At 45.6% G+C, this 26,565-nt stretch overlaps 3 protein-coding genes across 7 annotated transcripts in view; 1 reads left to right on the top strand and 2 right to left on the bottom strand.

Annotated features, from left to right (window-relative positions):
* Window positions 1-2,452: 2,452 nt before the first annotated feature.
* Window positions 2,453-13,449, bottom strand: FAM53C (family with sequence similarity 53 member C). 2 transcript variants are annotated; one of them, XM_059174683.1, is made up of 5 exons: window positions 13,169-13,449; window positions 9,590-9,819; window positions 9,142-9,199; window positions 7,139-7,923; window positions 2,453-5,524 (listed from the first exon to the last, which is right to left on the bottom strand). In XM_059174683.1, exons 2-5 carry the CDS (start codon window positions 9,665-9,667, stop codon window positions 5,264-5,266), a joined length of 1,182 nt encoding a protein of 393 aa, XP_059030666.1. In that variant the 5' UTR covers window positions 9,668-9,819; window positions 13,169-13,449; the 3' UTR covers window positions 2,453-5,263. The 2 variants fall into 2 exon arrangements, with proteins under 2 accessions (XP_059030666.1, XP_059030665.1); XM_059174682.1 differs by lacking the exon at window positions 13,169-13,449 and adding an exon at window positions 12,716-13,063.
* Window positions 13,450-14,006: 557 nt separating this feature from the next.
* Window positions 14,007-18,879, bottom strand: LOC131832095 (oocyte-specific histone RNA stem-loop-binding protein 2-like). The gene is made up of 6 exons (XM_059174684.1): window positions 18,863-18,879; window positions 17,685-17,780; window positions 17,470-17,574; window positions 16,524-16,674; window positions 16,243-16,368; window positions 14,007-14,138 (listed from the first exon to the last, which is right to left on the bottom strand). Exons 1-6 carry the CDS (start codon window positions 18,877-18,879, stop codon window positions 14,007-14,009), a joined length of 627 nt encoding a protein of 208 aa, XP_059030667.1.
* An 815-nt stretch (window positions 18,880-19,694) lies between these two features.
* CDC25C (cell division cycle 25C) overlaps window positions 19,695-26,565 on the top strand; it is a 32,581-nt gene continuing 25,710 nt past the window's right edge. For 2 of the 4 annotated variants that reach the window (XM_059174681.1, XM_059174680.1), the window contains exons 1-7: window positions 19,701-19,813; window positions 20,150-20,581; window positions 21,509-21,606; window positions 22,676-22,721; window positions 24,654-24,687; window positions 24,803-24,892; window positions 26,304-26,402. In XM_059174681.1, the coding sequence (XP_059030664.1) occupies window positions 20,388-20,581; window positions 21,509-21,606; window positions 22,676-22,721; window positions 24,654-24,687; window positions 24,803-24,892; window positions 26,304-26,402 (561 nt within the window). In that variant the 5' untranslated portion in view covers window positions 19,701-19,813; window positions 20,150-20,387. Of the gene's footprint in view, window positions 19,814-20,149; window positions 20,582-21,508; window positions 21,607-22,675; window positions 22,722-24,653; window positions 24,688-24,802; window positions 24,893-26,303; window positions 26,403-26,565 lie in introns of all 4 variants that reach the window. The other 2 variants (XM_059174679.1, XM_059174677.1) reach the window with 2 other exon arrangements.

The following is a 26,565-nucleotide window of genomic DNA, read 5'->3' as shown; positions in this document are numbered from 1 at the left end:
AGGGAAGATACTGAAATTTTGGCCCAGATGGTCTTGCACACCAGGCAATGGGAAACCTCAATCATTACCATTGGTAGTATCAGATTAGTACAGGTTGCATAGTTTTATGGATGCAGAATGAGTATATATGGAAGTAGATACAAACCAGAAAGACAAAGGGTCTAGAAACAATCCTTGATTGTTATCCTAAAAGTAACCATTTCAAGTGCCTGGGTGGCTCAGTGGGTTAAGCCTCTGCCTTCGGCTCAGGTCATGATCTGAGTTCTGGGATCAAGTCCCGCATCTGGCTCTCTGCTCGGCAGGGAGCCTGCTTCCTCCTCTCTCTCTCTACTCCCTCTCTCTTTCTGTGTCTACTTGTGATCTCTGTCAAATAAATAAAATCTTTAAAAAAAAAAAAAAGTGGGGCGCCTGGGTGGCTCAGTGGGTTAAGCCGCTGCCTTCAGCTTAGGTCATGATCTCAGGGTCCTGGGATCGAGCCCCGCATTGGGCTCTCTGCTCCGCAGGGAGCCTGCTTCCCTCTCTCTCTCTCTCTGCCTGCCTCTCTGCCTACTTGCGATCTCTGTCAAATAAATAAATAAAATCTTTAAAAAAAAAAAAAAAAGTAACCATTTCTTTCAATGATCTGCCCTACAGAGTAGTAGATGGTTTTTTCTCTTAGACTTATGTGCCTACACAGTTAACTCCTGTCTATACATTTCCTTTACCCTTGACATACTTTTCTTGCAGCAAAGGTCCAGGGCTCCAAAAGGGAGTAGGCAGCAACTACTGACTTTAGAAAAAGTATGAAACCTCTTGGGAAGTCATTCTAGAACTAACCCTGTGGAGCACTAAGGAAACATTTCCTTGAATTTTTTCTCTCCCTATTCCTTGGAACTTCCATCTCAGCTGAGGCCTAAATCAAAATGCTTTCCTGGGCCAAGAGACATCTCTCAAAGCACATGGCCCACAAACTATAGTTGGTAAGAGGAGAACAAGGGTGAATTCCTAAGACCTGGTGGCTGCCCTTCAGGTTTTCTACCAAAATTCACTGTTGGGATTTTCTCCTGTATGGAGCTCTAATTATTGCCCCAGTGTTCAAAACTGGTTTCTTAGCACCAGAGACAGTAATGTGCCTAAGTTCAGGGATGAGAAGGCAAAGATGAGAAATTCATTCAACAAATATGGCAGGTCTTTTCATGTGCCAGTAACTTTTCAATGTGCTGGGGATACAACATTAAACAAAACCCTTGTCCTCATGGAATTTACATTCTTTCCTATACTAGCAGGACTTCAAGAATGAAAAATGAAATCTCTTTGCCTTACAGAAAATAAACAGTATAAAAACCTAACAACAACAAAATGAACATAAGGGTTTGAAAAAAAACAAAGTCACTTTAGATGCTCAAACTTTACCCTTGCTCAAACAGTAGGTGAAATGAAACAGCAGCAGTTTTAAAGAAAGAGAAAAACTTCTAATACTGAGCCTCCTTTAAAACACATGCCAAAGCCCCACCCTCCTCAAAACCCTCTCCTTTGTTTGGGGGGCAGATGACAACTGCCCCTCTTTTTAGAGTGTACTTTCAACCCCTCAAAAGTTCCTGCTCCAGGTTATCAAGCCAATCCTGTCCTCCTGCACACTTCATTGGTATTCAACAATGAGTGCCACAAATTTGAAGCAGGAAACTGGGACGGAGGCTAAGCAACTTGACTCTTCTTACGCCTGGCAAGTCAGCACCACAACTGGTAGTAAAGAAAGGCTATGCCTCAGGGACAGAGGCTCCTGCCTGGATCTCTAAGCAACTACATTTCACCCACACAAACTGGAAGAATGCTAACATAGGAGAAAGGGTGGAATAGCAATGTCTAAAGAGAATGAACCACACAGCTTCCCTTAACACACGAACAACCCAAACTGAAGCATTATGGAAAATACCAACTTCTAGAATAAAAGAGAAGCTCTGCTGTTAGGATAATTTTGAGAATGGAGAAATTGCCTAGGTCTTTAGAATCTGAATTCTGATGATGAAATCTCCATCTCTCTAGGGTATAAGATGTGAAAACTCCTAGAAAAAGATTCCCAGTCAAGTCTCTCAGTCTGCTTTCTCTCCTCTTCCTAAAGCCTACAAACCAATCTAAAAGTTCCTGACTGGACCAACAAACATTTCTCAGGGAACTAGAATGTATAAATACTTGACTTCAACTTGTTGGAAGAGTGACCGTAGGGAAGAGATAAGTACCAGGGAAACAAAGACCAAATCAGACTGCCAGAAATAACCAAGGCCTAACACAAGCCTGGGCCCCAGGATATTACTGCCATGCCTAAGGATCAGATACCGCCCTCCAAGGGTGAAGGCCCAGACATGCACTAGAGGAGGGGGGCTGTTAGGTAGCCTTCTCCCTGCTTCCTCCTTGCCTTTTTTTGTGGAGAAGGGGAGAAGACACTGCAGTACACGAGATTGCTTGGGAAAATGAATTATTCTAATAAAACTTTATTTTTTCAAACACAGCCACAGAGGCAGGACCTCATGTTTAACACACACAGACTTAATGGATTTTTTTAATATAAAACAAAGTTTACGAAAAATTTTTTTCCACTTTTTGTATTTGTAATCCCATTAGCACAGGGACTTTGGCAGCAGGTGGGAGTGAAGGGCAGCTGGAGCTGCCACTGGGCAGTCACCGGGCACAGGAGGAGAGCACCAGCCTGGGAGTGGCTTCACTCACGCACGCAGGAATACTCACCTACCGGTCAGCCACACCACACACACAACACAGATGCAGATGTCTACCCAGCGTCAACCACAGCCCTGTAAAGGTGTGCTCCACTCTGGGTAAGCCCAATATGTGAAAATTGAATAGTCAAAACAGCTAAAGTAGAGGGAGGTTGCTTGCTTTACAAAAGAAGCAATCACACAGGCTGCTTTTAAATGGTCAGCAGTCCAAATGCATCGCAAAATAGCATCTGGCTTACACAGAACTGTTGGAACAGATCTACTGTGTAAAGCAAAATGAACCATTTCTTGAAAAGGCTTGTACCAGGGTCATGGGTGCTTAGACTGGGAAGCAAGATGACAGTTTCAACTAGTTTAACTTTCCAGATATTAAAGTAATAGAATTCAAATATGGTATCTGTAGACCCTCTCCTCTAAGGACTGCACCCCTAGGGCTTTGGGGAAGCCAGAATAGAGGCAGAAACTGCCCTCATTTCTTCAGCTTAGGGCTTGCAGAGACCCCACTGGCCTTGCCAGTGGCCTACTGGAAGCTAGCACAGCCAATATGCAGCAGAGAGCCCAGGGATAAGGATGCCCCAAAAGACAAAGAAGCTGGCCCCAGGAGAAAAAGAAGCTGGCACCAGGGAAATTATGGCCTAAAAAAGGAGAGGAGCCAAGGGAGGGATGAAACCAAGGATGGGCAACTCCTGGGCTCCCAGTTTCCCTGGATTCTCCAAAGAGCCTCTTTCAGGCCCCCCACAGACCTGGTAGCTCACTGGTAATACCTGGTAACTAGCAGGAGAAGGGCCCTGGAAGGGTAGAACCTCTAGAGCCAGAGGCTCAAGAACAAATGGCTACCTCCTCAGGAGCGGAGGTGAGGAAACTGCAGCCTCAGTGACACTCCTATCCAATATGTGGGAAACCAAGAAAATGACAGGCTCAATTCCATGAGGAAGAAAACATATGGGCTTTGGTCTTCTTCCCTAACATGAGGAATTGGATCCTAAGACACCCTGGAAATTGAAGAGAATCCCCTTCCTCCAAAAAACCTGAAGGGCAGGTCCAATTCAGTTGTGCAGGGTCAACCAGAGCTGGATAAAGCCTCACAAGTTATTTGGCAGCAGTTTCAGTATATACCTCCACTGGTGCCAGGCCTACGAAGAGTCCGGCAGCTATTACACCCATTACCGCAGCCACTGGGACCTGCTTTCCTGGCTCAAGTTATGGGTGAGAAACAAAAAAAAAGGGGGGGGGGGATTCAATCCAACAACAACAAACTCCCAGCTGCTTCTCATAGCCTTTGCTTTACACATCCTCAGCCAACCCCTCAGTGAGCCCCAATCTCCCTGAGGTCTCTCAGGTCCAATTAGAGGCAAATAAACATTTCCTGGCAGGAATGGAAGACAAGCAAACTGGGAAATGCTGACATCCCCTTCCGCTTTCTCAAGCAGGTCAGAAAAGAGGTTAGGCCTGGATCTTCTAACAAGTTTCTCTACAGTCTGCTTCCAAAGGGCAGTACTGGGATAGGGTTACCCATGGTTAGTGGGCACAGAATGCCACTTCTGCTGCAGATAGGCCCTTGGGCCTCAGATGATGGGGACCAATACAGAGCCTTCCCTCCATGTTCTCAACCCTCAAAGCTCAGAGAGTGAGGTGGGGGGGAGTCCCATCAGTAGACAGGGAAAGAAGAAGGCGGACCCCCCCCAACTCTGCCTCAGTTGCCCACATGCACTTACATCTACTTAGACACAAAGGCAGGTTGTATACAGCCTAGGCAATCTGATAAGAAAAAAAGGCCAGCTCAGAATCAATGTAAAGAGCCCTCTCCAGTCCTAATATTAGATCTACCTAGGGGAGGGAATGGGCCTAAGAAAAAGACCATTAGCTAGGGTCACAGCACTTAAAAGACCCTGCCATACCCCAAAGAGAATCCTCTGCAGAGCCAGTGGTGCTTATGGATTACAAGCCTGGTTCCAGAGCTACTCAGAAAAAAGAAAAACTTGGTGCCCTCCTCTTGACTCCTTGAATAAGCCTGCTATCCTGTGAAAATTCAAGATCCTGGGGGTATCATGACGCTCTGCCGTTAAGGAGCAACTGCCTTCCTTCCCTAAGGCTACACAAACACACCTTTCCCCAAGTACACTCCCACGCACACACACACTCTCACACATTTTCTCCAAGGAGGCTGAATGAACCCCCCACCCTGGCCAAATTCTAAGACACAAGTGCCCTTTTGAAGCAAAGGGGCTAGTGAAATTCCCCGAGCTGGGGTCAACAGACCCCTTCCTTCCCTGCCCATTGCTTTCTCAGTGGCAGGGATACTCACACTCAGGGCCGCCATGGGAAGGGTCTGCTCTGGGGCTGTCCCTCCCGCCACCAGCTCCGTTTATCTTGTCCCGGCCAGTCTCTTGGCATGGTCGAGCTTCCTGGAGCAAGAAGATTTCCGGCTGCCCTGAGTCGGAGCCCTCCACTCACCCCCATTCCCAGGCTGGGCCCCTGGCCTTGGGGCCTCGACACTTGTTAGTAGCCATAGAGAGTCAGTCTGTGTGGCCCCAGGAAGTAGCCTCTCAGTTTTAGTTCTCCTCAATTAGATTCAAGTCCAGGTCCCCAAAGTCCTGCTGGCACAGTGTCCGCTTGCTCAGTGCCTGCCGCCCCCACCGCACGGCCCCCTCCTCCTCCTCCTCTTCGCTTTCACTCAGCACCTGGGAGGAACCCCCAATGGGGCTGCAGGAAGCAGAGAGGGGTGGGGGGCTACAGGCCATGAACCACGGTGGAGAGATGCTGCTGCCTTCCCGGGCTGCTTCTTGGAGACAGAGACCTCCTGAGTATGGTTTCTGTCAAACAAACAACAAAGTTAAGATTGCAAAAAAAGATACCAACTTCCACAAAACCCTGGGTCCAAGCTATTTCCAAGTGTCCCTCTTGGTTACTCTTGCAGGCAGTAGTCCTAAGCTTGGGGCACCTGGGTGGCTCAGTTGGTTAAGTGTCTGCCTCCGGCTCTGGTCATGATCCCAGATTCCTGGAATCAAGCCCCACACTGGGCTCCCTGCTCTGCAGGGAGCTTGCTTCTTCCTCTCCCTCTGCCTGCTTCTCCCCATCCCTGTCTACTGCTCTCCCGTTTGTGCTCTGTCAAATAAATAAGATCTTTTAAGAGGGAAAAAAAAAAAAAAATTAAAAAAAAAAAAGGGCACCTGGGCGGCTCAGTGGGTTAAGCCTCTGCCTCTGGCTCAGGTCATGATCTCAGGGTCCTGGGATCGAGTCCCGCATCAGGCTCTCTGCTCAGCAGGGAGCCTGCTTCCTCCTCTCTCTCTCTCTCTGCCTGCCTCTCTGCCTACTTGTGATCTCTCTCTGTCAAATAAATAAATAAAATCTTAAAAAAAAAAAAGAATTAAAAAAAAGGAGTTTTTGGCTTGAGGGTGAAATATGTAAACTATATAATTTATAAATTTATTTTATAAATTATTTATAATTTTATAAAATTATATACATTATATAATATTTTATATATAAAATACATAAATAAATTTTATGGATTTATTATTTATAATTTCTCCAAATTCTTTGAGAAATGAGCCCATAGTTTCTATCAGATTCAAGATTAGGGGCTCATTAATAAGCTTCCTGTGGGCAGGAATATTATCTGTATGTTTCATAATATTGTAAGTGCCTAGTCACAGCCTGGTACGTAACAGGTATTCAGTAACATCTGCTGACTCGCTGGAGGAATGACTCTATGAATAAGCATGAAGATTCTCAAAGAGGTTTGTGACCTGGTGGACTAAAAGGAAGGGTATGAAAAAAGTGGGCACATGCATACAACAGCTGTACCACACCAGTAAGTCAAAATACATCTGCTGAACGTGAATGATGGCAGCAACCCATTTTGCTTAGGCCGTCACAGACCCAAGGGAAGCAATGAAGGACAAGTGGCAAAATGAGCCCTGAGGTCAAGAAGGGGCAGGGCACTGCTGATGGGACTTTTATGGCTTATGCATCCATAGAATGGAGGGGAAAATGCCTTTAACAGAACTGGGAATTCCTGTTAGAAGGTTTAACATGGGTCTCACCTCAGTTTTTCTCGAAATGGAGTGGCACATGACATGGACTTTGAGTGCTAAAATGGGTACAATACTGGGCAACCAGGATTGTAAATCACCCTAGCAAAAGCTCAAACAGAAAAGAACCTGCCAGGGGTGCCTGGGTGGCTCAGTCGGTTAAGTTTACGACTCTTGATCTCACCCCAGGTCTTGATCTCGGGATGCTGAGTTCAAGCCCTGTGTTGGGCTCTATGCTGGGTGTGGAGTCTACTTAAAAACTAAAGAAAAATTTTTTTAAAATAAAAAAGAAAGAAACCTTCCAGGAGTGCATAGAACTAGAGGATAGCTCTCAGGGAAAATGGAATAGTCTCCCTCCTCCCAACCAAGCTTCCCTAGTCCTACTGGTCCCACCTGATTCATCTTGTCAAAGTCCAAAGAAGGCCGCAGCCGCCGGGGGTCTTCCTCATGGCGCCGCTTGACTCCAGCTTTGCGGGCATCCAGATCACAGGGTTGTGAGCGGCTTCGGGGAAGATTGCGGAGGCCTCGAGGTCGCCAGGGCAGCTCTGGGGAGGATGCAGGGGAGCTCCGGGCAGAGGGCAAGAAGCGGCTTGCCTGTGGGCCCAGGCTGGGTGACAAAGAGAAGCGGCGCTGGGGTGGGCAAGGTGACAGGGACTCAGCATCACTCTCCCAGGAGCCACTTTGCGGGGAGGTGGCACAGGGTCGAGAGGAATCTTGGGCCAGGGCCAGGCTGAAGAAAGGGGGACTGTAGGGTCTGTGGGCTGGGGCACATTGAGAAGAGGCACTGGGAGCTTGGAGGAACCTGAGGCTGGAGACCCGCTTTGGGGGGCTCTGGTGAGGCACCTGCGGCCCACCCCCTCCACCACTGCCCCGGTGCTTGATGGGAGTCCACAGCTTGGAGGGGGCAGGCCGCCACACCGGCTGCCAGCGAGACAGGTCCACGGGCACTGAGAGTGAGCGGCAGTGCCTCTTGGATGGAGGGGCAGGGGGCACAGGAAGCTTCTCTGGGTCTGGGGGCTCAGGGCTTAGGACTTGGGAGAGGGGCTGCTCCTGTGGGGAGCTTCCCGGGCTGGGTGGTCTGAGGTGCAGGCTCAAGCCTGAGGGGTGGTAGCTGAGGTTGAGGCTGTCCTGGAACTCGGCACAGGAACAGTGGGGCAGGCCCCTCCAGGAAGCACCTTCTGGAAAGCATTTACAATAAAAATAGTATTAAAGAGAGCTAACATATTTTTAAGGGCTATTTGCCACACCATGTAATGAGCACTTTATGGGAGGTTTCTCCAAAACCTAATGAGGTAGGTATTATTATCCCTATTTGATGACAGAAGTCCAATAACTTGTCCAAAGTCACGTAGGAATGAAATGACCAAAGGAGGATTCAAACCCAGGTCTGTCTGATGCTAAGGCTAGGTCTCTTAATTACTATACGATACTGCCTCCATTATGAGGAACCACCTGAAATTGACAACAGTCTCATATACTGCCTGCCACTCTCTCTCAAAGGTAGACCAATTAAAGAGAAGCAAATGCATGTCTGCCCTGCTCATTCCTCACTCCACCTAACCCTACTCTGCTCCCCTACCCACCAGCCCCAAGTTGTAAAAAGCAGGCCTATGGTCCTCTTCCTTAGTCTTTCCCTTTCCCATGTGTCACCAGCACCAAGACAGGAGTTAGGGCTGCCAAGGAGTAAGAGGTAATCCAGCAGGTAAAAAATCATTTTAATTTCCAGAGAGGGCAAACAGTGTAGGAAAGGCCTTTGACGTGGAACCTGTGCTTGGCAAACCCTAAGACTATTCATGTTGCTTTGTGTTTGGCCACCCACAAAGAAACACTCAAATTAACACACTGATATGGAAAGATCTTCTGGCTATATTATAGTTAAGTTTACAAAAAAGTGCAAATAATAAATATAATATGCAACCTTTTGCAGGAATAAAAAAATACATTTATATTTGCTTCTATTTCTATAAACAAACTCTAGATGGATAGACAGTAATAACAAGAGCTGCTTTTAGGGAGATGGTGGGAGATGAATGGAGAAAGCAGACTTTTTCTCACTATAACTTAATAAACTTTTATTATTTAAAAATTTTTGAACTAAATGAACATATTACCTATTAAAAAAACAAGACAGACTTGGGGGGGGACAAAAAAATAAACAAACAACCAAATAAATAAAACCAGATTATAAAAGTCCCATCAAGGCTCGATTAAGAGCCAACTAAACAAATAACTTCCATGCTGGCGCAGTAGAATGGAAATGAGCATCAATCTCAGCAGGCAATCCTGGCCAGAAAGTTGTGGAGGTAGGCTAGCTAGCCGGGGTCACTGGAAACCAGTGCAAGAAAGGTGTGGATGGAAGCACGGGCATACACACAGACACACACACAATGCCTTACCAGACACAAGCTGGAAAGGGTTCCCACAGTTGGAGATGTCTGCATGATCAGGCAGAGGCTAAGAGAGAGAGAATATCCATCATGATTCAGGTTTAGGATACAGATTTCCAGGAAGGCCTCTTGAGCTCACCCCTGGAATTCATGGGCTATAGGGATGTGAGGGACTCCTAAATGTTCTCTTCTTGTCTTCCCAAAGTTAGTGAGTAAAATAATCTGTATCTTCCAATATCTCAAACCCTTCTCCACCCAAGTTTTGGTGTCCCTTCTCTATCCATGGAAGAATACCTGCCCCCTTCCTTTTGGGCTGGGTTTTGAAAGTCTTTAGTAGGCTCTTACAGTATAAGTACCATGACTCACATGGCACAGGACATGGGTAAAGTAGTAGCAACAAACAGCCTCAGAAAAAAGGGGGAGGGGTTGTAGAGAAGCAGGAAGACTGGTCTTTTACCAGACTGATGCTGAAGCGTGTGCATTTCAGCTCATCCAGAGTCTGCTTCTGTAGCTGCTCAGTGATCAGGGTTATCATGATTCTCCCCAGGATTTGACTTGCACACTTTGGAGCAAATGATGGATGTCTTCCCTGTCGTTCTTCCAGACCTCACTCGTGAGCCGTCTTCTGCCACTGCAGCACCATTCTAGCACCATTGGGACTTCCCTCTCCAGTCATGCCTGCTGAGTCTGCCAATTACAGAGGGACCAGCCCCAAGTGATATTAGAGATGTACCTGGCCCAAAGGTAGAAAATGCATGGCACACATAACACAGCATCCCTATGCCAGGCCTCTGGCAAACCTCATTAATTTGATCATAGCTCTTTCCTGCTAAGCCTCAATACAGCCTCAGAAACACCCTGAACCTGGCACTCCATTTAACCAGTAAAATGAACTGGAGTTAGCAAGCAAGTTGAAACCTATTTGCCAATCTTAACCTGGTTCATGCTATGCTTTGTCTACCCAGTGTACCAGCACCACTTAAAAACAGCTCACGTGAAAAAGGGAAGCCCTAATGGTTACTTCCATCCTCATTACCCCAATATTTTATCTTCCAATCAGAAACAGAGAAGTACCCTTTTCCTAAACTACAGAAATAGTAACAGGGAACAGGGAGGGGCACTGGTTGTAGGAATGACTTTTTGATTCAGACCAAAGTGAAAAAGGTTTTATGTTCTCCCCTAGCTTGAATGTTTGATTTATTGTTGTTTTCCAACACATACTGTATGTATTCTCTTACAAAATGGTAAGAAGATAGAAATGGTACCAGGATTCTTCCAATTACATTACTCTATACATGTTAAAAATAACAACTGTATGACTTCATTCAAGTAAGTTTTTAGCTTGATCTTACTCAAAGACCATGCATTCAATTAATCAAGACTCCTTCTCATGGTCAATTTCAGTATAAGCAAACTAATTCCATCAGAGAACAAGCTTCAAGCCCACACAATCGCCTGAGGGACCTTGTTCAGTGGAGGAGGGGAGGATAACCTAGTGTTTCCATATGGTTCTGCCTATTCCCAGAAATGACCAGCAGGCAGACAGCTCATCAGAGAGTGTATGCAGCATTTTCTAGTAGAAACAACAAACATCAAGAAATCTAAGTCTTGCTCCAATTTGCTACAACAGTTCTGGGAAATAATTTTACTTTCCTTGGCCTTAGTTAACCTATGTGTAAAATGGGCAGAAAAAAAATCTGTCTTATTAATCTGTCACAGGTACACTATAACACAAAATATCAAAATGCAAAAAGCATATCATCCAGCCTGTACAAATCAAGAGTCCACACAGACTGCTGTTTCTCAAACCCTCCTGTTTGTTGCTCTACACAGCCTAAGAATGCCACAAGTGATAGTATCATTAAGATGAAGGTGGCAATTGGGTTTATCTATTTGGCTGGATGCCAACCTCCCTTACCTGAACACCTAGGGAAGCCCAAAACAGCTCTCCTGTGACCTTGGAGGCAGATCACTTTCTACTTTGCAAAAAGAAGGAATCATCTCTACCACATTCCCACCTCAGAGAGAGGTAGGTAAGGAAGAGCAAAGAACTACATGTAGATGTATCTGTAGTTTTTTGGAAGCTGTGGGAGAAGTCAATCATCATTACAGTTAACTATCATTTTCATGCATAATTATTATTACCACCCTGAATGAAGTTCCAGCTTCCTGAGAGCTCCCTTCAGTGGCTTCCCCTATGTTCTTGTAGGAAAAGCTAAAGCTTATATCACTTCCCTCTTGGTTTCTTAACTCTGCCCCCAAAAGATCAACTAGACAGGGAGCCTAATTGCAAGCTTTTACCCCAGAGATCCCAGGCCTCGGGCTGACCAGTCATGAAGAGCAGGGAGTGAAGCAAACTCTTTCAAGCTTTTCATGAGGCATTTGGCCAAACAGCGAACTCCCAGCCCTCTCTGGGATCAAGTGAAGAGAGTGATTTTGTGTTTTTCTGCATTTTAATTGTCAGGATGTGGCCACACACGGCGGTAATTGGAACAATGCAACTACCACCACGCAACTGATACTCTCAGCCTGAGTTTCCTAAAACAGGCCAGGCTGAGAGGGGGAACAGAACGGAAGCCATAAGGAATCAAACCAGGACACAAAAGAAGGCAAACCAGCTCCGCGAGGGGCCTCCTCTTTCTCAGGCAGGCATAGAAAAAAGTGTAAGAAACCCTCTCTTGCCGCCTTCCTTCCCTTCCATTTTGTATATCTGAGGAGCAGAGGCAGCCCTGAACGTTCACTAAACAAGTTAAAACTTCTCAGCTTAACAACTGGCACAGGGCTCAGCCCTTCACAGAGTAGCAGGCCGCTAGGCCCTCCCCACCACCCCACCAGGCCCAACTCTCAATCCAGGTTTTCCCTTCACCATCAGCCCCCTAAAATAAAGACTGGACCCCCACCCCATCTCCTATTGGATGGTAGGAGCCCCTGACATTCGGGTTTTAGGGATGCTGAGGCTGTGCTGAAACCTGGAGAACCTAGGATCAAGTCAGATCAAGGGGGAGGAGAGTCACAAATCCCCTGGGACCTTCCCCCCAGGTCCCAGACCCACACCTCTGGGGGACACTAAAGGAAAACATGAGGGAGGCAGGGAGGTGCATGAACAGGTAAGTGGAACTGACTGCTCTTCCTCCATATGGCTCTGGCGGGGATAGGGGTGACAAGTGGGGAGCACCCCTCCCCCCACCCGGATGAAGAAGCAAAAGGGGTAGGCCCCCCCCTCCAGTCTTCAACCTCTCCCTCGGTTGCCCTGCCTGTCCCTGCGGGGTGGGGCATGGGGCGTCCGCTAGCCCCTAGGGGGGGCACCAGGGCTCGCTCAGGGGGGCTGTCTTTCGCCTCTTCCCAATCAGCTTCCATCTTCTGGCCGCGGGAAGCGAACTCAGGACGCAGGGGATGTAGAGGGTCTGGGACTTAGCACTCCGCCAACCCCTCCCCCACCAGGTCCCGTGCTCTCCCCGCGGAGGCGTCCAGAGAGGCCATGCAGCGCGCGCGACCGGGCTGGGGGAAGGGAAAGAGGGAAGGAGGGAGGGACCGTCGAGGTGCCCGCCCCGAGGCCCCAGCGCCACCTGCCCTCGCCACCTACCGCGGCTCCTCCAGCTCCCAGGGCCGCGGCCAGAGCAGCTCTGAGCGCTCCGTTCGCCCCACGGTGCCCTTAAAAGGCGCCGGCACGAACCAACGGGCCCCTAAGGAGAGTGGGGGATCGCTCTGGATCGCAGAATCGCCCTGAACCGTCCGCGGCGGCTCGAACCCGCGTCATTTCTCTCTCAAAGTCTTTTTTAGAAAGTGATGCCGGGAATGAGCCAAGATCTTTGATTTAGGGATGAACGTGGTTTCCTCACTATCGAGTCACCCCCTCCAAAATATTGCAGAAGGTGGACGGGCCCAGTTGGCGGCACATCTCCAAACCCGGGGGGGGGACCGTGTCGGTCGAAGGTAAACAAAGCCATTCCCCTCGCCCTCGGTTCCGACATTGGCCCAAGTACGGCTCCCTACTCGATTCGGGCCGCGTAACAGAAATAGCCAAAGTTCCTCTTACCTGCTCTCCTGTCCCGCCCTCTACGGCAGCCTCTCAGAAGGAATCCCCCTTCCGCCAACAGAGGACCCGTCCGCGGCGTGAAGGCTTCTGGGAAATGTAGTCCAAGAGCCGATTAGGGCCTGCTCTGAGTCCCAGGAGCCCCTCTTCCAGCTGCCCGATCGCCTAGAGCCTTATAAACCTCAGACTTGTAACGGTTGCGGGGCCGTTCCCAATTGGTTCAGTAATTAACCCTCACCCAAAACACTTTGTAAAGCCGAGGTGGGCCCAGTGCTGTTCACTCCTCCTCCTTCTTCTACGCACCCCCACCCCCCAGCAGGATGAGGTAATGGGGTTGTGATTATGACATCATAGGCGGTTCAGTTGCTTGCGGGGGTGGGGGGGGCGGAGGGAGTATGGTGGTTACAGCTGGACCACTTTCCTTAAGACAGAGCGGGAGGGAGGAAGGAAAGAGGCAGCTTGTGTAAAAGATGTTGATAGCTTTGTATTTTCTCTTCAGGAAGAGGATGCCGCCCGTTATTAAATTTCCACCACTACCACCACCTCCCACCTCAGCCAAAGTTTAAGTCTTTTTTGAAAAGACTGAACGTAGACGTTAGTAGGGAATAGGTTGGGGAACAGCTAAATGGTTACTGGCTCTTATGTAAATTTGAGTCTCAGCTATCAAAGAAGGTTTAGAAAAGCAGGCAAAAATGGGAAAAGAAGTTTTAAACAATGCCTTCGTGTTGTGATTTCTTTGTAGGGCAGTTTAAGATTATTTTTTAATTGGGAAGTAGCAGTAATGCAAGTAATCTTCACTATTACACTTAGCAACATGTCCCTTGAAAGACATCTGTTTTCTCTAAATATTTTGTGTCCCACTCAAATCTGAGACAGATATATAACTGTGATGAGCTAGAAAGTAGAACCAGTGGTGGGGCTCTTCCTCACAGAGCCAGGGAAGAGAGTAGGCAGGAGCCACCGAATCCACAAACTGAAAAAGAAGAGTAGAGGGAAAGTGAGCTATTTATCAAGAAAATGGGGGTGGGGCTGCCTAGGTAGCTCAGTAGGTTAAAGCCTCTGCCTTCGGCTTGGGTTGTGATCTCGGGGTCCTGGGATCAAGCCTCCAGTCGGGCTCTCTGCTCAGCGGGGAGCCTGCTTCCACCTCTCTCTCTCTCTCTCTGCCTCTCTGCTACCTGTGATTTCTGTCTGTCAAATAAATAAATAAAATCTTAAAAAAAAAAGAAAAAGAAAATTGGGGTGGAGGGAAGATGCACTGCACATTTCCTTTACCTGCACATTTCAAATCCCTTGGCAAAAGAGGCCATGAAGTATAGGAGACATGGTTTCCAATAATTGCTGTTGTGGAGCACTATGTGCCAGGCACTATACTACTTACTTTAAATATGTATTCTCATTTTTTTTTTTTTTTTTTTTAAAGATTTTATTTATTTATTTGACAGAGAGAAATCACAAGTAGATGGAGAGGCAGGCAGAGAGAGAGAGGAAAGCAGGCTCCCTGCTGAGCAGAGAGCCCGATGCGGGACTCGATCCCAGGACTCTGAGATCATGACCCGAGCCGAAGGCAGCGGCTTAACCCACTGAGCCACCCAGGCGCCCTGTATTCTCATTTTTTGCTTAGAATTATCAAACGAGACAAATCTCCCTATTTGACAGATGAAATGGTCAGAGAGATTAAGTGATTGCCCATGTGGTGGGCCAAGATAATGTAACAATACACTCCTTGAGGCTCTAAAGCCCTTGATTTTCACCACTTGGTGATACTCATTTTTATTATTAACCATACTTAATAAAGTTCAGTGATTGGGATGCCTGGATGGCTCAGTCAGTTGGCAGCTGCCTTCAACCTCAGGTCATCATGATGCCAGGGTCCTCGGATTGAGCCCTGCATTGGACTCCCTGCTCTGTGGAGAGCCTGCTTCTCCCTCTCCCTCCGCCTGCCACTCTGCCTACTTGTGATCTCTACCTCTCTGTCAAATAAATTTTAAAAATCTTTTTTTTTAAAGTTCAATAAAAAAATAAAATCTTTTTAAAAACAGTTCAATAATTTTTTTTAAGATTTTATTTATTTATTTGTCAGAGAGAGAGGGAGAGAGCGTGAGCACAAGCAGACAGAATGGCAGGCAGAGGCAGAGGGAGAAGCAGGCTCCTCGCTGAGCAAGGAGCCCGATGTGGGACTCGATGTGGGACTCGATCCCAGGACGCCGGGATCATGACCTGAGCCGAAGGCAGCCGCTCAACCAACTGAGCCACCAGGCGTCCCAAAAAGTTCAATAATTGAGAATAAGAAGTAAAGTTAGGGGGCGCCTGGGTGGCTCAGTGGATTAAAGCCTTTGCCTTCGGCTCAGGTCATGGTCCCAGGGTCCTGGGATTGAGTCCCGCATCGGGCTCTCTGCTTGGCAGGGAGCCTGCTTCCTTCCCTCTCTCTCTGCCTGCCTCTCTGCCTACCTGTGATCTCTGTCTGTCAAATAAATAAATAAAATCTTAAAAAAGAAGAAGAAGAAGAAGTAAGGTTAGTACTGGCTTATTCCGAAACATGGAAATAAATTGAGACACTTAAAAGAAAAATAAACACCCCAAGCCCTTCATGTCACCTTTCAAGTTCTCATTTCCAAGGAAGATACACCTTTCATCAAGTATAAAATAACCTTCAGGGGCACATGGGTGGCTCAGTGGGTTAAAGCCTCTGCCTTCGGCTCAGATCATGATCCCAGGGTCCTGGGATCGGCCCCCGCATTGGGCTCTCTGCTCAGCGGGGAGCTTGCTTCCCTTCCTCTCTCTCTGCCTGTCTCTCTGCCTGCTTGTGATCTCTGTCTGTCAAATGAATAAATAAAATCTTAAATAAATAAAATAAAATAAAATAAAATAACCTTCAATGCAACCCAATTCCCACCATTACCAACTACAGTTAAATCTCCTTATGTCACCTTTAGTTCTCAAATTTTTTATTTCTGTCCTATTGTTTCCTGCTGCCCCATTTTTCTTCGAATACTACCATGAACTCCAACTAATGGTTACCTCATGGGCCAGACCCTATTTCTAAACCTGCTCCAATGGGTTTTAGAAGAGGATACTACCTGGGCTGTATCTGTACCCTTCTGGCCTCCATCTGGATTTGGTGAGGGTTCCAGGGCCTGGAACCAGTTATTCAGGAGGTCATCCAAAGGGGTGGAACCCATTGGCTCTAAGAGGTCCTCCATTCCCTGCCTAGGAAGGCAGTAGAGTCAGAGGAACACACACCTCATTCAGATTCTCCCTTTTCAGCCTGTAAAAGCTAAACCTCTGCAAATTGAGGAGAGGTTGGGCTCAGTCCACCACTTAAACAACAAATCAAGAATCATGCACACACCCCTCAGACACTCTGTCCTGCAGAGGCTGGTTGGGGGGGGCGGGGGTCCCAGGAATGTAGGGCTCTTCTCCACTGCCTGATCTGGGCATCCCAGGAGCGACGGCTGTATCTCCTCTTCTTGTTTGGTGTTTGAGGGTGAAGTCCTGGCTGTCGCTTGGCCCTGGCAATGAAAAATATGTGTCAGACTCAGGTCAAGATAAAGGGGCACAGCTCATTGTTTATCCAGTGAATTTGGAGACTCAGGGACTTCCTGAGAGGGAAGTAGGGCCAATGTCCTCAATTCAGTCAGAAAAAATAAATCTTCAGATGGGATTAAGCACCTAACTTCCTAAATTCCTAATATTCTTCTAGGAAAGATAATTTAGATATTTCAACTCTCTCAGAAGTCAAAGTAGATATAAAGACAATATCTGAGAGTGCCTGGGTGGCTCAGTGGGTTAAGCCATTGCCTTCGGCTCGGGTCATGATCTCAGGGTCCTGGGATCGAGTCCCGCATCGGGACTCTGCCTGCCTCTCCATCTACTTGTGATTTCTCTCTATCAAATAAATAAATAAAATCTTAAAAAAAAAAGACAATATCTGACATCTCTTTAAAATACATGCTTCCTTTTTATACACTTAGTATGCATGTATGCATGGAAACTTACATGTAATTAGGCAAGTATGTTGTAATTAGTGAAGTCAGCTGGAGGTATGAGGTAAAAATGGTTAGAAAGAAAAAACTTCATAGCAAACTAAATAGAACTCTAAAAATTCTCATTGGCCAAGTATGATTTGTTCTATTTGAAAAAAAATCTTGAAAACTTATTTTTGGGGCTACAGTGCAAGAGAATTAGTTGTAGTAATGATGTAACTTTGTGAGAACACTCAGATTCTAGTATCTTTCCATCACCCTACATTGAACCAAAGCCACTTGGATGACTCTGTTGTTGTGACCACCCACAACTGCACTCACTTGGGGACCTGCTGCAGGAAACACTGGTAACCAGGTGTGCACTTGCCATAATCTATCTGTTTCTGCCGCCGCTGTAGAACAGTTTCATCTGTCTCTACCTCCCACCTGTGGGGGAAGTATGCAGTGGCACCATGAATTATGATTATGGTTATCAAAGCAGAAAGCAACTCATCCTCCACATACTCCTTAACCCCCAATCTGGTTTCCAAACTCACCTGGTATGACAGGGCTCTGTGCTGACTCCCACACTCACCATCTCAATCCCAGAGAACAAAGACTCTTTACACACTTCGTTTCTGGGGAAGCAGATTCTGCAGATGAAAGAGTATTAGGATAAAACCTGGCTGACTACACTGTACCACCACCAAGATGCGGACACTAGATAAAGGTTGTATATCTGACTTAACTGTTCCTCAAAGATAAAGGTTGTATTTTTTATTTGTTTTTTAGACTGGTCTGCAAGCCAACAGCACTAGTATCCCCTGGGAGCTTAGATAATTCCTAGATCCCACCCTCAACTTATTGAAGCCTTTTAAAGAGCTTCCAGGTTATTTTGAACTTTTTTTGTTATGGAAAATTTCAAAAATAGAAGAGCACAGTATAATGTTTTGCTACTCAAAATAGGGTCACAGGACCACCGCATCAGCATCAGCTGCAAGATTGTTACAAGTGCAGAATCTTGGGCCCAACTCAGACCTACTGAATCAGAACCTGCATTTTAAAATCCCCAGATGATTAGTATGTAAGTTAAACGTTGAGAGTAGTGATCCCTAGTTACCCATCACCTAATAATCATGGCAAATCTTGTTTTATCTAAGCACACCAGTACTCCCACAGCATTATTCAAATCTTCAACTTTAAGAATTAATTCTTGGGGCACCTGGGTGGCTGAGTGGGTTAAAGTCTCTGCCTTCCGCTCAGGTCATGATCTCAGGGTCCTGGGATGGAGCCCGCATGGGGATCTCTGCTCGCTGGGGAGCCTGCTTCCCTTCCTCTCTCTCTGCTTCTCTACCTACTTGTGATCTCTGTCTGTCAAATAAATAGATAAAATATTTTTTTTAAAAAAAGAATTAATTCTTGAAAAAATACAAGAATAAATTCTTGGGGCGCCTGGCTGGCCGAGTCAGAAGACCATGGGGCTCTTGATCTTGGGATCCTTAGTTTGAGCCCCACATTGGGTGTAGAGATTACAAAGACAAATAAACTTTGGGGGGGGGGGAGAATTTTTTTTAACACCACCTCATCAGTGTCCACATTTCCATAAACGACTCTCAAAAGAAATTTCCTTTATCCTACACAACGTAGCATCTAGAAGACGCCGCGCTATAAAAGGAACACGGAACAAGAAACGCTGTGGGAAGCGGCCAGGGCTGCTCAGCTTGAGCACACACACCTGTCTCGTCTCAACATCTGCCATCCCAGTGGAAAAGGCTCCATATCTCCAAGGGAAGTCAAGCAAAACGAAGAAGAAAAGACCCACGTAACCACACAAGAAGTAAGGAAAGAGAAACGTTTAAAACACCCTGCATCCAAACAAATCTCCCCAGATATTATCCTACAGAGTGATAATTGCTCACGAAGTGCAGTTTAAATCTCCCCGGGTTGGAGGGACTTAGGGAATGGAGAGCTCGGAAAGGCTGTGGCGATTGGCCAGAGAGAGAGCCAATGGTGTGTCAGGTACTCCCCGCGGCAGGAGTTACCTCGGGACTAGCCGTACGCTGATGGGCCAATGGGCATCTTTCTCTGACGGCGGGGAGGGGCATATTGTCTTCCTTCCAAAGCAAGCTCACGCCTGGTGATGTAGAGCCAAACGATTGGCCGTGACGGGGTGGGGGGTGGGGGTCTGGCGGACGCGCGCAGATTGGCTGGCGCAGTTTTGAGGTGAATGGGATAGGTTTATTGGGAAGGCGGAAGGTTTGAACAGCCGGGACTTGTGACTGTTGATATTCTTGCACCGAGGCTGTAAGTTTGACCCTCTCCTGAGAGAAATGCAAACCTGGACTCGAGCCTATCCTGTCTTTTTTTTTTTTTTTTTTTTAAAGATTTTATTTATTTATTTGACAGAGAGAAATTACAAGTACACTGAGAGGCAGGCAGAGAGAGAGAGAAGGAAGCAGGCTCCCTGCTGAGCAGAGAGCCCGATGCGGGACTCGATCCTAGGACCCTGAGATCATGACCCGAGCTGAAGGCAGCGGCTTAACCCACTGAGCCACCCAGGAGCCCCTAGCCTATCCTGTCTTGAAGCAGAATTGTAATCTGGTTAATTGACTCCTTCCTTCAGATTTCTTTTCATTCTACTCAAGGCTTTGCTTGTGAGTGACTTCCCCCTTCCGTTTCTTCTGAGGTAAGCGCGGAGACTTCTCCACCGGAATCAGAGACCCTAAAGTCCCCTCAGGTCCGGTCGGGGTCTCACAAACAGAACTTCAGGGGACCTAATAGTCATTGTCGCGAATTAAGAGACCTGAATTCCTTCCTTGCCATGAGCCATGAGCTGTGTAGCCCCCGAACAAATAAAAGCCATCTTTTCATTCCTTTTTTAAAGTCTTGGGTTTGGAGGGCCCGGCTGGCTCAGTCGATGGAACATGGGGCTGTTGATTTTGGGGTGATGAGTTCGAGTCCCACGTTAGGTTGCCGACCTGACTTGAAGGGGGGAAAAAAAAAATCCTACGTTTGCCTCTAGTTAAGTCCAGGCTCGGAGGAAAAGGTCAAGCCGCTTGGAGCACGTGTGATTTCACCTTCAGGCGGATCTGTGTGTGATTCATCGGTTGGAACTGGGATCCAGTAAATGCCGCGGGGCTGCTGCTGGGAAGAGTGGCGGAGGATGTGAACACTGGACAGTCTGTGGGGTACCTATGTAGATGAGGTTCGCCCCTTAGCTAGGCTTTACTTATTTATTTTTTTCCTTAGGTTTCAGAGCCATGTCTGCAGAATTCATTTCATCAGCAGGAGAGGAGGAATGCCCCAGCTCCGGACCCAGTTTTAGATCCAGTCGGAGAAAGATATTAAACCTGCTCCTGGAGAGAGACACTTCCTTTACCACCTGTCCAGATCTCCCTAGAACTCCGGTGAACAAACTCTGTGGTGATTCTGCAAACCTAAGCGTTTTGTCTGGGTAAATTCACTTTTCACACTTTATCTCCTTTGCTTTCCTGAATGGCCTTTGAATGATTAAAAAATTATCCTGACTCAAAAATCAGAGATGAAGTTTTATTTTATTTTTTTTTTTAAAGATTTTATTTATTTATTTGACAGAGAGAAATCACAAGTAGTTAGAGAGGCAGGCAGAGAGAGGAGGAAGCAGGCTCCCTGCTGAGCAGAGAGCCCGATGCGGGACTCGATCCCAGGACCTGAGATCATGACCTGAGCCGAAGGCAGCGGCTTAACCCACTGAGCCACCCAGGTGCCCAGAGATGAAGTTTTAAATCCTGCCCTTCATTAACCGTGTTACCCTTGAGTCTGAGGTTTCTTTTTTATGACATAGAAATAATCTCTTCCTATCTTACCACGATCTTGTGAGAATCAAATGATGTGATGTCTGGCACAAGTCTTTGAAAGCTCTATTGCATTAAATGAGTTGGTTGTTTTATTAGTATTAATATTAGTGTTATTCTTTAAATTCTGGTCATGCCATGCTCTGATGCCTCAGCTGGCAAACAAAGTTGGAGTTATAGACCTGAGAAATACTAGAGACTCCAAGGAGAAATCAAATGTGTTTGTTCACAGTGCTTAGGGGAGAAGTTGTGGGGTCAAGATTGACTTCAGCCAACAATCTTTGGTTCTCGAATTTAAAAAAATTACTTGTCTCACTCTGTTGGTGAGGTGGAAATGACGTGCAAATTATTAGGGTAGAGAAAAGTGGGAGATTTTTCTCAGCCTACTCTGAAGTATTGCCAAAAAGCAGCTAAATTTATTTGGACACTGTTCAGATGGTGTGAATGACTATTGAGGGGTATTTCAGATGAAGAGGATAATGTGACCTTTGCCTTTTAAGGATACGACAGCCAAATAGGAATCTTGATGTACTATTGTGTCTCAATAGAGGTACCCCGAAATGTTGCCTTGATCTTTCGAATCTTAGCGGTGGTGGAGAGATGTCTGCCAGTCAGCTTACCACTTCTGCAGACCTTGATGAAACTGGTAAGGAGAAAGGAGGTAAAGACCTCAAGGGAAAGAACAGCTTTTAATGGAGAGGACAGTGTAGTTGGATAGAGATAGAAGGTGGTAAAAGTAGGTAGAGATCCTTGAAGTTAGAATTCTGTGAGTACTTAGTGGATTTTTGAGAATAAGCCAAGAAGAGGAATGTAATATCATTAATAAGAGTCACTTCGCATTTGAAAAATTTAGAAAGGAATTTTTTTTTTAAATTTTATTTATTTATTTAACAGAGAGAGAGATCACAAGTAGGCAGAGAGGCAGGCAGAGAGGGAGAGGAGGAAGCAGGCTCCCTGCTGAGCAGAGAGCCCGATGCGGGGCTTGATCCCAGGACCCCGAGACCATGACCCGAGCCGAAAGCAGAGGCTTTAACCCACTGAGCCACCCAGGCACCCCGGAATTTTTTTTTTTAAGATTTTATTTATTTATTTGAGGGAGAATGAGTGAGAGAGAACATGTGAGAGGAGAAGGTCAGAAGGAGAAGCAGACTCCCCAAGGAGCTGGGAGCCCAATGTGGGACTCGATCCTGGAAGTCCAGGATCATGACCTGAGCTGAAGGCAGCCGCTCAACTGAGCCACCCAGGCATCCCAGAAAGGAATATTTTATTGACTAACTGATGGTAGGAATGAAAGTAGTAATTAAAACGAGACATCTTATGCTCTAGTCTAATCTCAGGAAAGGCAAAGAAACAAACATAAATATTTATTAACTAATTCTTTTGTTTTTGTAGAGTCTGAGTCCAAAAGGAGTAACTAGTCAGCCATTTTAGTATTTGTTCTACTTTCAGATTTCCTGAGTGATAAGCATCATTTTCTACTCACACGAGAAAAAAAATCTCTGTTGTTTAGGGTAGGGCCCTGTTTTCGCAGCGTTTTTTCTTTGTGACACACATAAATTCTTAAGTTTTCATGAAGTTGTACCTTGTACCGTATACTTAGTACTTATCAAGAGCCTTTGTTTTCAAAACATCAGCTTTTGAAATTAAGAAATGAAGAAAACCAGAAGGAAAGACAGAATGCATGGACAAGAATAACTCTTCCCATCTGATTACAGGTCACTTGGATTCTAAAGGACCTCAGGAAATACATTTAACTGAGATGTAAGTTCTTTTGCTAAATGAACCCCATGCTAAAACCTTTTTAGCAGTGGCACAGAGATTTTATCCTACACAGACTCTACAGAATATAGAACCTTTTGCTTTGGGTGTAAGTGGGCTTGAAAGCCCAGATCCTTCCTTTGAAAGTTTTTTTAAGTTTCCCAGATCTAAATAGTTCATTTTAACCACTACAAATAGTTTGTGTTATATTTAAAAAATGAAAGAAAATGATATATTACGTTTAGGCAGTGGCTGTTACCAGCATGTGAGTAGGGCTATGTTAGAGCATCTAGATTCCAGTGGTTTACTGTTTTACCAGCTATGACTTTGAAAAGTTTCTGAACTTCCCTGGACCTCAGTTTCTTCATTTGTAATAAATAACAATTGAAATAATACCAATACTTCCCATAACTGGTCTTGTAAGGATGAAATTTAGCACATGCCAAACATTTTATAATGTTTATTATTATTATTCATGGGGATTCTTTGTTGGAGATCTAACATGTTCAACTGGGAGAATCCTCAGGAATGAAAAGTAATTTTATTTATTTATTTAATTTTTAAAAGATTTTATTTATCTATTTGAGAGAGAATGAGTGAAAGAGAGAGCATGAGAGAGGAGAAGGTTAGAGGGAGAAGCGGACTCCCCAAGGATCTGGGAGCCTGATTCGGGATGAGATCCTGGAAGTCCAGGATCATGACCTGAGCCAAAGGCAGTCGCTCAACCAACTGAGCCACACAGTCGCCCTGAAAAGTAACTTTAATTCAACTTCTTAACTTCTTAGGTTTCCATTTGACTGTTTTAATCTTCTTAGAACTTTATTCTTTGATATTTAGGTGAATTAGGTGCCACTATGGGCACTAGTGAAAGCATTCTATGACTTTTGAAATTTTTATTGAATTATTTATTTTTTAAAAGATTTTATTTTAGGGGCACCTGGGTGGCTCTCTGCCTGCCTCTCTGCCTACTTGTGATCTCTCTCTGTCAAATAAATAAATAAAATACTTAAAGATTTTATTTATCCATTTGAGAGAGAGAGAGTGAGAGAAAACATGAGAGGGGAGAAGGTCGGTGGAAGAAACAAACTCCCCATGGAGCTGGGAGCCCAATGTGGGACTTGATCCCTGGACTCCGGGATCATGACCTGAGCCAAAGGCAGTTGCTTAACCAACTGAGCCAACGCCCTAAGATTTTTAAAAAATTTTTTATTTATTTATTTGACAGAGATCACAACTAGGCAGAGAGGCAGGCAGAGAGAGAGAGAGAGAGAGAGAGAGGAGGAAGCAGGCTCCCCATGGAGCAGAAAGCCTGATGTGGGGCTCAATCCCAGGACCCTGGGATCATGACCTGAGCCAAAGGCAGAGGCTCTAACCCACTAAGCCACCCAGGCGCCCCTAAGATTTTATTTTTAAGTAGTCTCTACACCCAATAGGGGGCTTAAACTCACAACCCCAAGATCAAGAGTCAATGCTCCAGTGACTAAGCCCATCAGGTGCCCCTCCATAATTATTTTTAATAATACATGAGAAAATTTCACTTTGAATTTCTTGTAGTTTCTTTGATTTGCTTAAAATGTCCTAAACCATGTAGACTAGATAAAATCCTGGTAGGAAGGATAGTAATTCTTAAAAAATAAGTATTAGCTCCAAATAGCCAAAGCTGGAGAATTAGTCAATTGTGTGTATGTAAGATGTAAGACAAACTCATCATCTTTGATGTATATATATCAAATGAGGGCCTTATGCCCAGGATGTCACTCAACATCTTCATATTTACCAGACAGCACCCTACATATTATTACTGAAAGTAACACGTCAACTAGGTATAGGGCTTCTAGCATGGAAGAAAGGAAAAGTTGGAATGCCCCAAGCCACTGACAAATAATCAAAGAGTATTTGGGGTTAACTGACTGTCAGGTTTTTTTTGGTCTGCAGGAATCATCAGCAGCACCTTACAAAATGCGGCCCAGTGAGTAGCGTCTCTTTCTTGGGTTTGGGTTTGTTTCTCAGGTGAGAGACAGAGACTTTCCAGCTTACTTGTGGCCCAAGGATGCTGGATTTTCTCAGAAAACATTCTCTTGTAGGCACAGCTGCTTTGTAGCACTCCAAGTGCTTTGGACCATGGCAACAGGAAGAAAGATGCAATATGTAGCTCATCCACAAATAAAGAAAATGTGAGTGGTAAACCTAGATACAGTAGCACTTTTCTTCCTGTGAGGGGAGCAACTCATCAGTATTATTATGAGACTTAGAACCCTTATGCCTCATTGTACAGACAAGCAAACTGCATCACTACAAGCAAAAAACTCTTTTTTAAAATATTTTTTTCTTTTAAATTTTTATTTATTTATTTGAGAGAGACCATAAAAGAGAGAGAGAGAGGGAATGAGCAGGGGGGAAGGGCAGAGGGGGAGGGAGAGCAGACTCCCTGCTGAGCACAGAGCCCATTGCCCTTGCGGGGGTCCATCCCAGTACTCTTGAGATAATGACCTGAGCCAAAGGCAGAGGATTAACCAACTGAGCCACCCAGATGCCCCAGGCAAAAAATTCTTTATGGTTTGTTTTTTCTCTTTAAGGTTTGACCCTAGAATAGAAATATAGCTCTGAGTCTTCCACAGCAAGTCATCATTTTTACCCATGTTCAGTTGATTAATTTAAGGACAAAAAAATCTGTTACTGTAGTTTGGTAATTTAGGACTTTTTTTTTAATGGATAAAGGTAATTTATAGAAGTTGTTAACATACTCTTTGCATGGCTTCATATATGCATCTGCTTTATTTCTTATTTTTCTCTTAGTCCATCTTCTTTAGTCTGAATTCTGAGAAAGCCATGGGCCTTTTTTGGAGCCTCAGGCCCTCCATTAGTTCTTTTGGTTTGGTTTGTTTTTTAAGTGTTTATTTTAGAGAGAGAAGGAGAATGAAAGTGGGGGGGGGTAGGCAGAGGGAAAGGGAAGAATCCCCAAGCAGACTCCTTGCTGAATGGAGAGCCTGAGGCAGGACTTTTGAGATCCTGACCTGAGCTGAAACCCAAGAGTCAGATGCTTATGGGCTGAGTTACCCAGCTGTCCCCCTCCATCAGTTCTAAATTGAAGTGGGCACCACAGAGCCACCTAATCACTAAGATAATTGTCTAAATAATCCCTTCAACTAATTCCCTTTTCTAGCCATGTTTTTCTATTTCCTGCCTCCTATCCTTTCCCCCAGGTCAGTATTTATAAAAGATAGCTGCTGTTCTTTTCTCACATTGACTAAGTTATATCCATGTTTTTGGCTGTTCTAATCAGCTTTTTCTTGATTTGATACTCTCCTGATCACTTTTTAAAAATCTCACCATCCCCTCCCCAGTTGGACTCCCCTCTTCCTTCCCTCCTTTGGCTTGTGATTATAAAGTTAGTATCCTCCAAAGCAAAGCTACATCTCATACGTCAAATTCAAACCATAATTTGTATCATCAGGATATAGGATCAACCTTGATTACACTTAATGTGTTTTGTGAGGGTTATTCATGGCTTCATCTGATGAAATGTGTTTGGCAGGGCTTGCTGACACTTGCCTTCCTCCAGCCCATGTAGTTTTTCTTATGCAGGAGAACAACACTTTGAAGTCCTCAGAGTGGTGGGCACCCAGGAGCCTGAAGTTTCAAACGAGACAAGGGGGGCCTTACATGTCTCCCCTTTCTCTACTGGTGAGTCACTGAACATCCTCATCAAGGGTCTGCTGAGGCGTTGTGGAATATAAGGTTGCAGATCTGCATTTACAACCCTTTGAATTTTTCTAAGCTGGCTTGGGTGAGAAAAGGGGTTGGAGAAGTAACTCTAGGAAAAGGAGGAGACTCGTCCCCTGATCTT

The sequence above is a fragment of the Mustela lutreola genome, chromosome 5 (assembly GCF_030435805.1).
Source record: "Mustela lutreola isolate mMusLut2 chromosome 5, mMusLut2.pri, whole genome shotgun sequence".
In the NCBI taxonomy this organism is placed as follows: domain Eukaryota; kingdom Metazoa; phylum Chordata; class Mammalia; order Carnivora; family Mustelidae; genus Mustela; species Mustela lutreola.
The sequence above is the reverse complement of the archived record's forward strand: the minus strand, read 5'-3'. Positions and strand labels throughout refer to the sequence as shown.

What these genes read in the sequence shown, in the direction of transcription:
- FAM53C (XM_059174683.1), bottom strand. Translation starts at nt 9,667, where the DNA reads ATGATAACCCTGATCACTGAGCAGCTACAGAAGCAGACTCTGGATGAG. An exon ending in CACGCTTCAGCATCAGTCTG is followed by an intron (nt 9,200 to 9,589) that starts GTAAAAGACCAG and finishes TCTCTCTCTTAG; the next exon opens with CCTCTGCCTGATCATGCAGA. An exon ending in ACTTTGACAAGATGAATCAG is followed by an intron (nt 5,525 to 7,138) that starts GTGGGACCAGTA and finishes TTTGTTTGACAG; the next exon opens with AAACCATACTCAGGAGGTCT.
- LOC131832095 (XM_059174684.1), bottom strand. An exon ending in TTCCTGCAGCAGGTCCCCAA is followed by an intron (nt 16,675 to 17,469) that starts GTGAGTGCAGTT and finishes TTTCATTGCCAG; the next exon opens with GGCCAAGCGACAGCCAGGAC. An exon ending in CAGCCTCTGCAGGACAGAGT is followed by an intron (nt 16,369 to 16,523) that starts GTCTGAGGGGTG and finishes CTTCCTAGGCAG; the next exon opens with GGAATGGAGGACCTCTTAGA.